The sequence below is a fragment of the Numida meleagris genome, chromosome 4 (genome assembly GCF_002078875.1).
Source record: "Numida meleagris isolate 19003 breed g44 Domestic line chromosome 4, NumMel1.0, whole genome shotgun sequence".
NCBI classification, from domain to species: domain Eukaryota; kingdom Metazoa; phylum Chordata; class Aves; order Galliformes; family Numididae; genus Numida; species Numida meleagris.
The window spans coordinates 36217409-36229912 of record NC_034412.1 but is presented as its reverse complement, the minus strand read 5'-3'; the positions used below and the strand labels follow the sequence as shown (position 1 = coordinate 36229912).

Below are 12504 nucleotides of genomic sequence, written 5' to 3'. Positions count from 1 at the left end.
CGTGCAAGGCTCACACAGAGCCTCTCTAATTACGAAGGGCATAAGGAGCTGTATAATCCTATACACAATCACATAAACGTGTGCCCAAATAATCTCATTTAAAGTGTCTCTCAGGGCATTGTTCAAAAACAGTAAAATCTTACATACTTTATTACCATCTGGGGGCAGATTTTTAGCTAGATTTTTTTTTTTTTATAAGGTAAGGTGCGTGTTACACATAGAAAAAATACTCTCCCTGTGTAACAGTGTTCGCATTAAATTTTCTTCTATGTTCTGTGGTTTAAATACATGTGAAATCTTAATAGGTTGCTTTGCTTGTCTCCATATTTATTTTCCACAGCGATCTCCCTGCTAATTCATCCCATTTGCTTTTTTAGCTTTGGCTTATACCTAAATATGCTCCGGTGTAGAGCAAAAATTAAATTTGGTGAGAAATTTCAGTTCATTTTCCAATATTAGTGAAAGCAATCCAAACAAGGTGGTTTGTTAAGATGGCATAGCAGTATTGTTCGAAGAGCTGCTGCTTGGAATGTGCTTGCAGCTTTTTCAGAAGCCCAAATTTCAGGGTATATTGTCTTAGTAACGAAATGTTTGCTCTGAACAAAATCCCAGAAGCACAATACATTAGCGGAGGGAGGAGAGTATTTATAGCCAATAATTCAGCTGGAGTCTTTTATAAGTTATGACCAAAGAAAGACAAAGGAGTTCCTTTTTAAGACCTGCTGTCAGCTTCTGGTTCCAGCTACGCTGAGTAAGGTAAGTAATGTTCTTTTGATTAACAGTCAAGCCTTGAGTGGTTTTCGTTTAAAAAAGACTTTATTAAGCTTTTTTCTCAGTCATCTTTTTTGTTCTGTTTTGAATGGACTTCCCTCTGAAGAAAACTTCCCATGACTTTTTGGCCTACATTAAATTCACACTGACAAAAGAGATGGGAATTATTATTAATTTGCTTCTAGAAAGAACTAATGGGCTTTGCCGGATAAATCATGCAGATCACCTCGTGTGCTGCTCTGTTCGTCCCTCCTGCGCAGTACTGCTTAGGAATGACGATAGTTGTGCTAGCAGAAGTCAAATCGGGGCGCTCAGCTGAAGTGCTGAGGCAGGTTGGGACAGGGCTGTCGTGTGATTGCAGTACAGGAAATTACAGAGGGACTCGGTTGCTGGGAATTCATCCTTCAACTCCTTGTTCTGTCTGCATTCAACTCCTTGTTCTGTCTGCATTCTTTATTTTAATAGGGATTCTGCAGCTGAAACTCGCATGCAGACTGGAAGGAGCTGGTGTATGTTAGCCAACAGATCGGCCCTTTCCCGACCCCGTGTTACGGACCGAAGCTCCGCGTTGGGAGCGGCCGGCAGAGCCCAGCGTTGCTGAGCGGCCGCGGTTCCGTGCGTCCGCTTTGCTTTGCACTGCCCCCGTCCCGCGGCGCGCGCTGCGCCTTTCGGAGCGGCTCCCCGCCGGGCCGCGGGGATGCAGGAGCAACGCTGCCCTCTGGCGGCGCCGCGGGGCCGTGCAGGCCGGGCCCTGCGGCAGCGCGGGACTGGCGGCGCGAGGCCTGGCGGCCGCGGGACCGCGCCTCAGGCCCTGAGAAGGCGTTCAGCTGCCCTCGCCTTCAGGTCTTCGCGAAGTTTCCCGCTCTGCATTGTGACAAGCAGCTGTCCCCGAACGTCGGCAGAAGGAGGGCGTGCGGCCGGGTGAGGTACTCCCTGCGTGTGCTTTTCTGTGTGGAAAAGGCTCGATCTTGGGGGTTTTGGGCAGTGCTCGGCTGGACATGAGCCAGCGGTGCGCCCAGGCGGCCTGCAAGGCCAATGGCATCCTGGCTTCTAGCAGCCGTAGTGCAGCCAGCAGCAGCGAGGAGGTGATCGGCCCCCTGTGCTCACCTCTGGTGAGGATGCACCTTGAGTACTGTGTTCGGTTCTGGGCCCCTCACTACGAGAAAGACATGGAGGCCCTGGAGCGTGTTCAGAGGAGGGCAACAAACTGGTGAGGGGTCTGGAGCACAGGCCTTATGAGGAGCGGCTGAGGGAGCTGGGATTGTTCATTCTGAAGAGTAGGAGGATCAGGGGTGACCTGATCACTAGAGTGACCTGTGAGGAGGTGTGGTGAGGTGGGGCTCGGCCTCTTCTCCCGGATAACAGTGATTGGATGAGAGGAAATGGCCTTAAGCTGCCAATTCAGAGGTTCAAATTGGATATTAGGAAACGTTTCTTCTCAGAAGGAGTAGTCAAGCATTGGCACAGGCTGCCCAGGGAGCTGGTGGAGTCACCGTCCCTGCAGGTGTGGCTGTGGCACTGAGGAACACAGTCTGTGGTCATGGTGGGGATGAGTTGGTGGTTGGACTTGGTAATCTTAGGGATCTTTTCCAACCTTTATGATTCTATTATTCTGTGATTCTTTCAGTTCACTGGGGTTCATCCCTAATTCAGATACGTACACCTAGTATCAGGTTTGTTTCAGGTGACAGAAGAGCTGCACCTTGCCTTTATCTGGAGTGGATTCAGTGTCTGCACGTAGCAAGTGTCAAATAGGCCTCTGCTATGTTTGTTATGGTATCACTGGGAGTTAGAACGAGACCATAGCCCTACTGGGTGAGGTGCTAGAGGTGGAAAAATGGTATCACTGCTACTGTGTATGGCGTGTCACAGAAACGAGTATGAAAGCCTGCAAAAGCATTGGTCTAGATCACTTCTACCTCTGTCGGAAATAAATAGGAAACATATAAGGTGGCAATCACTGTTTTATTTTAGTTTCTTTCTAATTCGAAAAGGCATGCACAAGAAGCTTCCATAAAACACTTTAAAAAGCTAGAAACTAGCTTGTGAGTGTCTTTTGCTCCTCTGGTGCTCTAGACACCTGTGACTTGCAGCAGCTGCAAATACCGATTGCATCTAGGTAAAGGCTGTAAGAAGAAGCCTGCTCCTTGTTTGGCCAGTAGCTAGAGAGTTGTGGGAGAGTTTCCATGTGCAACACTGCCCATTTACCTGGCCAGGGGTGTGAGAGGAACGTGCTCTGCTTTCCTACAGGGGAGTTTCTCTTAGTCGTGGTTCCTGGAGCTCTAACCTTTCCCAGCAAGTTCCAGCACAGAGGGTTGATCTGCCTGTCATGTCTGTTACCAGCACAGAAGACCACAGTTAACTTGTCTGACACGTAGTGTTTGTGCTACATTAAGGACTGGGAATTACTGGTGACATTTTACTTGACTGGGTTAAATATTTTTTCACTTTGGGCCATATGTTTGCATAATATAGATCAGCGAGTCACGTCTTCTGTCTTTCCCTCTATACCAGCAGCATAATGTCCTTGGTACCTGGACATCACTTCCTAATGTACATCAGCACACTGATATACAGCGAGTCTGATCTTTGACTTGCCTTTGAAATAGCAACACATTTTCCGAACAACAAATTATTCTTTGACATTAGAAGGTGGCAATCTGTAATGGATATTGCAATCTGAAGATTCAGAGACTAGCTGTGATCTTTGTCCTTAGCCTAGTAAGCTGGAGTCTCTTTTCCCTTCTGCACATTATTTGATTGTAGTACATAACCTTGGGATGTGCTAATAATCATTAGTCAGAGCTGATACATCCGTTGTGGACCTGCCCTGCTAAGAGAAGGAGATGTTCTCTACAACAGCAGTAAATCAGCAAAACATGCACTTAAATATACAGTAAAATGTGGTGCGAGACACGATCCTTCATACATCATATAACAAAATGCCTTGCTGGGAGAGTCACACACATGCTAATGAGAAAAGAGTGCTTCTGCAATGAGACATGAAGGGGGAAAATGGTTCGGTGGCAAGAGGGTGGCTAAGGAGAGGCTCCAGACAAGTGCACCGTTCCCAGGGTGGTTGTGACCCCCAGATCCCGCCGCAGAGTTGATGGGAAGACGCTTGTCTTCCCTGCTGTACACAGTGTGGTGCTTTGGAGGAAATGGTAGAGAAAAGAGAAGGAAAAGGTAGGAAGGGAGCACTGCAGAGCTGCCCAGACCTGCTGGCTCTCAGTCCGAGCCTTGGGACCGCAGCAGAGGCAGTAGAGAGGCTCTGTCTTATTAGGAAGAACGAAAGGGCTGCTCTGCTGTTCGCCAGCTGAGCAGGTCAGGTCATTTGTTTGTTGTTGGTTTTGGCTGGTAAGCATTTGCCTTTTTGCAGCTGAACGCCACAGGAGTCATTTAAGCATCTCCTCCTCTTTTCACAGGCATTTTTCGTTGCTGGTTTACTAAACAACGCGTACATGTGCAGAGCAAGGAGCTGGCTGAAGCACGGGTGCGTCAGCAGGGGCGAAGGGGGGGACCGAACCTCACCCCTCAGCGAGGCGGCCCACACGGCCTCTCCAGTGCTCAGTTTGTTGCAGGGCTGTGATGAGTGTTTTTGTCTCTGGGTTTCTGGCGCAGCTGCTTAGCCTCCGTTGGTTTGTGCGGTCTCCAGTAGCTGCAAAAACTATGCCAAAGAGCTGGCCAAGCCGTCCTGACGGATCCCTGTGCTGCCCAGGGTCTCACCCAGTGCTGCTCTGTGGAGAGTGCTGCCTCCACTGGGAGCAAAGCTGGCAGGGGTTTGTCCCAGTCTGCACATCCTGGGCAATCACTACAGGTGGGCCCACGGGGGTAGGCATTAGGTTACACACTTGGGGCAGGGATGTGATCCCAGCATTCAGAAACGGTTGATGGAAATGCTCCTGATGACCTCAACAGCGAAAGCTTCCAGCCTTGGACTTCTCCTGTGAGTCTTGTCACCCATTTTGAAGCTGACAAAATTAGTGCGTGTTTGACTTTTGCTTGATAGTGACAATTCAATGCGGGAAACATCCACGATGATTTAACTGAGCTCTGGGCCAAATGCTTTGCCAAAGAATTTCAGCCATAGGAGTTTTCACTGCCGAAGCTGTGCCTGATGCCTGTTTGACTGCTGGGAGACTGACTTAGATGGGTGTGAATTAGGGGAGGATGGGAGCTCCTTTCGATACCTTCTGCCAGCAGTTCAGGCACCAAGCACTTGGCTGAGGGATGGCAGCCTCACATGGGTGCAGACTGCTTCAGGTTGACCCACGTGGAGGAACTAAGATTCCCTGCTGTTGAAACAAAGCCAGGAGACTGTCTGCATATGTGACCAACGCACTCAACCACCCAGCAAGGGAAGTTCTTCCACTTCTCACTCTAATAAGTATTATAGTTTGTGTCTTTCCGTGCTCTGTCATTTTTTCTTCTAAATCTGCTGCAAACGTGAGCACAGATTAATTTCAGTAAAAGGCAGGTCACTTAAGAATGTGAGGCATTTGAATGACTTGCTTTTTAATAAATTAATCAGTGCTTGTGTTTTTAACAGCATTAAGAAGAGATAAAACCCCGATCTTTCTTGTCACGGCAACTACAACAAACGAAGCATCATGCAGAAGACAAGAAAAACACACAAGCACTTTCTGTCTCCGCCGAGTCCGCAAAGTAGCAGAACTCATTGCTAATTCAGAGGAGAATGTCCCTTGGAGCTCGCCGTTACTGTTTTACTACTAATAATACTAGAGCTGCATAAATTGAAGAGAAGGTAGAGTTTGGCAGAAGGCAAGAGTACCGTTGAAGTGCTACTCTCCTAATCAGACATCTTCTTTTAGACCGAAGCCTTCATTTTCTGCAGCCAGCCTGGCAAGAGCAGTACTGGGCAATGGGGATAGTGCTGGGGAGAGGAAGGGGGCATTTTTCAAGCCATGCCAGTCTGATAATGTTAAATCTGGAGAGAGAGTGGAAAAGGACATAGGTATTTGTAATTTATTCATAAACAACTGTGCCATCACGAGACATTTTTTAAAATAATATGTGATAGTTCTTTAAACATTTAAGAGCTTGTTGACCTATTTTCTCAGTTAATTAGGAATTTTGGGGCTGTATTAACAATGAATTAAATGCAGTCTACTTTAGTCACTAGAAGGTTCAGCTACACTGAGCCCCTCACTGCAAGGAAGACATCGAGGCCCTGGAGCGTGTTCAGAGGAGGGCGACGAAGCTGGTGAGGGGTCTGGAGCACAGGCCTTATGAGGAGCGGCTGAGGGAGCTGGGATTGTTCAGTCTGGAGAAGAGGAGGCTCAGGGGAGATCTTATCACTCTCTATAACTACCTGAAGGGAAGTTGTAGTGAGCTGGGGGTTGGCCTCTTCTCTCTTGTAACTAGTGACAGGACGAGGGGGAATGGCCTCAAGTTGCGCCAGGGGAGATTTAGGCTGGACATTAGGAAACACTACTTTTCTGAAAGAGTGGTCAGGCGCTGGAACGGGCTGCCCAGGGAGGTGGTTGAGTCACCGTCCCTGGAGGTGTTCAAGAAACGTTTAGATATAGCATTGAGAGACATGGTTTAGTGGGGTTATTGGTGGTAGGTGGATGGTTGGACTAGGTGATCTTGTAGGTCTTTTCCAACCTAGCTAATCCTATGATTCTATGATTTAGAGAAACACTCTTTCTATCTAAAAAGGACCTAAGAGTGGAAATCCATTGTGTGTGTCTAGACTTGTGCTTAAAAGCCTATGGACTTCCTAGTAGGCAGTGCTTCAGCTCATCTTACTGGCTAGGAAAACCTGAAGTCCTTTGAGTCCTGGAGCAAATTTTCAGTTACAGTACCACCTAACCCTGGCCACCCTGCAGTGGAAGGGCCCTGGTGCAGCAGCCCTGCTCAGCAAATGCAATGGTTAAGACTGCCTCATCTCTGCAGTCTGCATTTGTGAGTACACTTCTATTTTTACTTGTTTATTTTATTATTACTTGACAGAAATTTGGCTGTGTGTGGACTGCAAGGCTTCATGTCAGCAATCACTGTACAGTAGCATGGCCAGAAACCAACTCTGAGCGTGGAGGACTCAGTTAGCAAAGGACATGCTAAGTTACTCACACTGCAGGAATCTGAACAGGAGAATAGCATCTCATATATCCACTGAAGTCAGTGGCAATGTAAGGGAGGAAGTGAGACTGGGGCTTTGTCTGATTGAGCAGGGAGATGGCCAGAGCCCTGCTGCCAGAGCAGGGAGTTGCCTGGTGTCCCCATCACCAGGAAGTGGGGTCCTGGTGGCACATGCAGGTGCCTGCTTAACTTGGCAGGACAGGAGTATTGCGGTCTGTGAAATAAGTTGAAGAACCGAAGTTTAAGTCTGTTCTGCATTCCGCTGCTGGGAAGACAACACGAGCTCCTCCATCATAGGAACGGATACCAGAGTGGGGGATCACTGCTCTCTGAAAGGCTCTTAGGTTTACATCTCAGGAGGATCGTTGTCAGGTCTATTTCTTGCTCTTTCAAAGCTTCAGTAAAACAAACCTTTGCCCTGGCTTTCATCACCTTCCCTTCTTGGAATGCGTCAAGGGTCTTCGTGTTTTCCAAGGGCTGTTTTCGTGGCCTCCTGCTGAAAACTACACAGTCCAAGGAGGGTTTGCACAAACTCAGAGCACAAGGATGCTGTTAGCCTACCAGGCAGCCTTTGCTGAGGACCTCCAAAGTGACCCGGGAAGGGTATTTCTCAGTGTGTGTTTCCGCACTGAGCGTTAACTGGACTGACTCAAAAGACAAAGTAAATGCTGTCTGTCAGGCTTAAACAAGCTTCCTCATCAGGTGCAAATGGATAGGAAAGGTTTTATTCCATTTGCACCTGATGAGGAGGCATGTTTCTCCCCCAAAAACTGGTTTCCACCACCGTGTGTTTCTTTCCCTGAGATCAATTCAGCATTCTGTGGATCAGTGTTCTCTGGTAGTGAGTCACTGCTTTTTATTTTCCAATTGAAACTTTAAATCTACTGGCAAATATTTTGTCATTGGAAACATAGCAAGTGCACAGACCTAAACCCGTAAGCTTCTAAATGAGAGTGGTGGTTTAAACCAAGGGTTTCAAGTTCCTAGAAAGGAAAGGGAAATATAACACTAGAAGCTTTTGCTGAGATTTAATAGGAGACAAAAGTACAGTGCAGAGGAATAATTTCAATTTTATTTTTTTTTGCTACAGCCTTAAGGCAACAGAGGGAGAGTAATGGTTGCAATGACAGTTAATGAGCAGATATACAATATTAATTGTGGCACCTGTAACACAGAGAACAATAGCTACTTTTATTCTCTTAGCAGCTGTAGCTTAGATACTTTGTCTAGCACTTCTAGCTGAACTGGTTGCATCAAGTTTGTACACCTCTATGTCTGCCTGTAGGCAGCGAGGACACTACTGCTTTCTAGAGCCTGCGTTACGTGTATCTCAGCCGTCTTCATCTCCAGGGGCAGCTGGCTCAGCTATGTGGCACTGGGGTAAGTCCCGTGAATGTTTAGATTATTCTCCTTTTCCCACTGCCTGATGGGCTGATCCAGTTGTACTCAGCTTGAACCAGCACGAAGCTGTTCTCCCGGATCTTCCGGAAGTGCATCATCTCCCCATTTTCTTTGACAGCGATGACGCTGTTGTCTGGCTCACTGAAGGACACTTCTGTCCTCTTGTGGCAGTAGCGGGCACAGATGTAGCGCAGGCCAGCTGCCGCGGCCAGCCCCAGCACCGCCGTGCAGACGAGGAGGATGCCAAGTTGGGCTGCTATCAGACGTGTCCCTCTGCGAGAGTCATCCCCCCTCCCTGGGACAGCAGGTTTGGGACCTGCTCTGGTCACCCATGGCTGTGTGTGCCCACCCACCTCCTCACTGACCTCCTCACCCTCCTCTGACCGCAGGGGTGGTTTGCTTTCTGCCATTTGCCTCCAAGCCAATGACAAATTGCTGACGGTGTCCTCGTTGCCAAACCGGGCTGTTGTCACTGCAGCTTCACTCGGGTGAGTGCGTAGGCGCAGGGCAGACCAAGAGGCTGCTGCCAGCAGGGAGGTTTTCAAGGTGGCCCCGTTCTCAGTACTTGCCTTTGAAAGCAAAAACATGGCAAGAAATCCAGTGAGGGAATAGAAAGGAGGCTGATTAGACTCTCATCCACTATTGACTTCAATGTATCATTCGGCTCTGTGTTTCTGATTGAAGTAAGTGTCCCTGAGCCTTAGAATAACCCTATTTCATCCTCTGGTTACTCAGTAGCATTTAGGAAATGAGCTAGATTCAACACTGCTCTGTCGGGTATCAGAATTGTCAGGGGAGATGAGGCAGTGGCAGTTGGTGCCATGGAGCAAGGCGGAGCATGTGAAAGAGCAGAGGGGAAGGTCGCTCACTGCTTTGCACAAGTCTACAACTCCCACTGTTGCTGTGGTATTTTGCACAGTCATTGTTATTTTAGTGATGCCAGAGTCATTCTGAAAGGACAGAGGTGATCTTCCCAGCCAAGGTTTGTGTTTAAGTTCACACTGAAATTCAGCGTAGCCCTTCAATGGCTGTGGGTCAAACTGTGGAGCTGAAGGACCCAGAAGGCCCGAAATCATAGAATCACCGGGGTTGGAAAAAACCTCCAAGATCATCCAGTCCAACCATCCACCTGTCGCCAGTAGTTCTCACTAAACCATGTCCCTCGACACAACATCTAAACATTCCTTGAGCCCCTCCAGGGTCACTGAGTTCACCACCTCCCTGGGCAGCCCATTCCAGCACCTGACCACTCTTTCAGTGGTCCCTCTTTCAAATGGCCTTTGGTATCAGCATTTTTGGGGCAGTCACATAACACCCACAAATTCTCCCCAAAGCCCATCTTGCCTTCTCAGTCTGCACAGCCTATTTGAAATCTGCTGCCTCTCAGTGTTGCTTAATCACACGTGATAGCTCACATTACTGTTCTTGCTTGCTCCTGTGCTTTTCTAGGGGCTCTGCTTGGTGCCAAGCACCTTATTTTATCAGTCACAAAATGACAGCCAGGTCTGCAGTCCAGGTTTTGCTGCAGATACTGTCCAAGACTAACTGTGCAACAATCTTACAATTTAAGAGGCCCCCACAGAATTTTTCTATTCCCACTGTGCACCTGAGGCCCAATCCAAAACCTGAGAAATGTTCTGGAGTCTTTTCTTTGGCTTCCCTGAGATTTGGATCTGACCCTTAGTAGCTGGCTACTCTCCAACCTGTCCAGCCCAGCAGGCTCTTTCACACATCCGTTAATTACACCAGAGAAAATCTCACCCTCTGCATTCACTAGTGAATTTGAAAGCTTGCTGAGAAGACAGTGTGACAGGACCACAAAGCTGAAGTAGGAACCCTGGCAAGCTGTGAACCAGAGTAAGAGGGAGTCACAGGGCATCCTTTGTGGAGGAGACAATTTCTGAAGAAAAAAAGGTGCTAGAAAAATATAGGTAGAAAATAAAAAAAAATTCAGTAGCTGAACTGCAAACTGTAGCTGACTGGCAAAGTTAATACTGCATCTGTATGGCTCACTAGCCCTCATAATGTAATCCCATGTAGGGATATATTTGGGGCTTTGCTGTAGAAAAAGTCCTTGCCCTGTCTCACCTTTTTTCTCCTCTCTTTGTACTGCTTCTGTCCTTTCTTGCATAATTTTTCAGAATTTTTATTTCATTATGCTCTTCTGGTCTTGCCTTGCACAATCAGTCTTCAGTTACCATCTTCAGCCATTTCCTCCCCTCTCTCCGCAGCTATGCCAGATGCTCGCATTACATGTCTCTCCATGGTTTGTTCTGTGTCCTTCCTAAATATCTCTGTCTCATTATCTGTTGAATGAGCCCTTCCTCTTTTATTTTCACCTCTCTTCCTGATGCGTGCTTGTGTGAGCTCACGAAGGAGCATGTTTCCTTTGTACGCATTTCAGTGCTCAGAGAAATAGGAAAGTGCCATAGAAGCTCTGTATGTTTAAGTTTTATGTACAGAGGTGGCCCGCAGTGACACCACAAGGAGATGATGAATTCAAGGAGCTTTGGGCAGAGAGGGATGCCACCTACTGATGGGGAAATGGAGTAATTTTGGATGCCACTCTGAGAAGTAGTATGTTATTAGGAAATAAAGCTCGGCCCCATAAAGAACAAAGAAACAAGCTTTAAATTTCCCCTCACTCCTAGGATGCTGAGGAGAATATGGTATTATTGTGTCCACGGAGTGGTGTGAATCTGCCCTCCAGAAGCACACAGCGTCCTTGGCCTTCACCAGAATGGATGAAGTCTTTGAATGTAATGGGCAGTACCTATCAGGCACCTCTAGAAAGAAGGCCTTCCACTGGAATAAAATGCACATTTCCAGTCCAGTAACATCCAGCAGCATGAAGTCGTGGTTATGGCTACATACAGAAAAAATTACTTAGGGTTGTTTTTGCAGTGGAACTCTTAGAAGCCCAGACATCAGAATGGAAGAAAAGAGAAGAGAGATAAGAAACAATTCCCAGTTAAGGTTAAAAAAAAAACAACAAACAACTACCTCAAAGTAGTTTTAGTCACTCATGAGACATATACATGCTTCTTGGTGCTGTGAAGCAGCAGAGAGGCTTTATCCTCATCTTCTCTAAGAAGTTTCACCAGCTTCTAGCAGTTTCTGTCTTTGGAGAAAAAAAAAAGAATCCTCCCCATCCTCAGTGCTTACCTGCCCATCTTCTTTACATGTCACACACAGGTGTGGGTTGGTAGTGCTGGCACTACTTTGCGCTCTGAAACAGAAAAGGCGGAGTTAATACGTGATACCTGCCACTTCAGAACGCGGAAGTAGAACCCCTGGGCTCTACAGTATGCACTATTTGTGAAGAGTGCCACTTGCTGGAGCAGCCTCGTGGTATACACAGTCAACACAAACCATGTAGGCCACGTGTCCCGTAATGTCTGATCGTTTAGTCATAGCCCCATCATTTACACCCACGGTGTAATACATTGCATTAAAGGTCGTGCGGCCCAAACCCTTTCAGGCTTCTAAGCAGACCTCCTCAAGGCAACATTTCATAATTGCTTTAAATCCTTTCTTCCTTTTTCCCTGCAGGTGGAGAAATAGCTCTGTTAAGTTCACCGTTTCTTTGGATATTTGCACACGCTTTTAGAAAAATATTGCAGCAATCAATTCTGGTCAATAGCTTTTATCACATTTTTCGGTCACCTGGCTAGGCAGCTCTGCTGGGCTGATCTGCACAAGGCCTGCGCGCTGACTGTCTCACTGCTGCCGTCTGTCACAAGCAATCTCTAAAGGATTGTTTTTTGAAAATTCAGCAAGGAAGCAGCCTTCCACCTGCCCCCACAGCCGCACACACCTTCTTACGCACACCCTCGTTTACCCGCAGTGAAACCAGCATTGATTTCCCTCCCGAGGACTGCTGGAGAAGCAGCTGTTCCCACTACCTGGCTATCACCTGGTGCAGTACCTGTCAGAGAGGCTCTGCCTGGAGGCGTAGTCCTGGGAGAGGAAGCTTCGCAGGGCGTCAGCCATGCCTGGCTCTTGGAAGGCAAGCGACGGCTCCAGCCCTGAGCTGCTGGTGGGGCTGCTCCCCCCGCTCCTGCTGGAGGCACCCCACAAGGTTTGGGACAGCTGCGTTGGCTCAGCAGTGGGCTGCGTATCCGAGTGGACACCAGTGCCTGACCCCAGCGCTGGTGTTGGCGTGATGCCGGCCAGGCTGACCAGAGCTGGGCTGGTGTGCTGGAGAGAGCTGGGGACGGCAGTGGA

General features: G+C 47.9%; 1 protein-coding gene across 1 annotated transcript; it reads right to left on the bottom strand.

Annotated features, from left to right (window-relative positions):
* Positions 8243 to 12286, bottom strand: LOC110398086. The gene is made up of 3 exons (XM_021395464.1): positions 12206 to 12286; positions 11443 to 11506; positions 8243 to 8846 (listed from the first exon to the last, which is right to left on the bottom strand). Exons 1-3 carry the CDS (start codon positions 12268 to 12270, stop codon positions 8274 to 8276), a joined length of 702 nt encoding a protein of 233 aa, XP_021251139.1. The 5' UTR covers positions 12271 to 12286; the 3' UTR covers positions 8243 to 8273.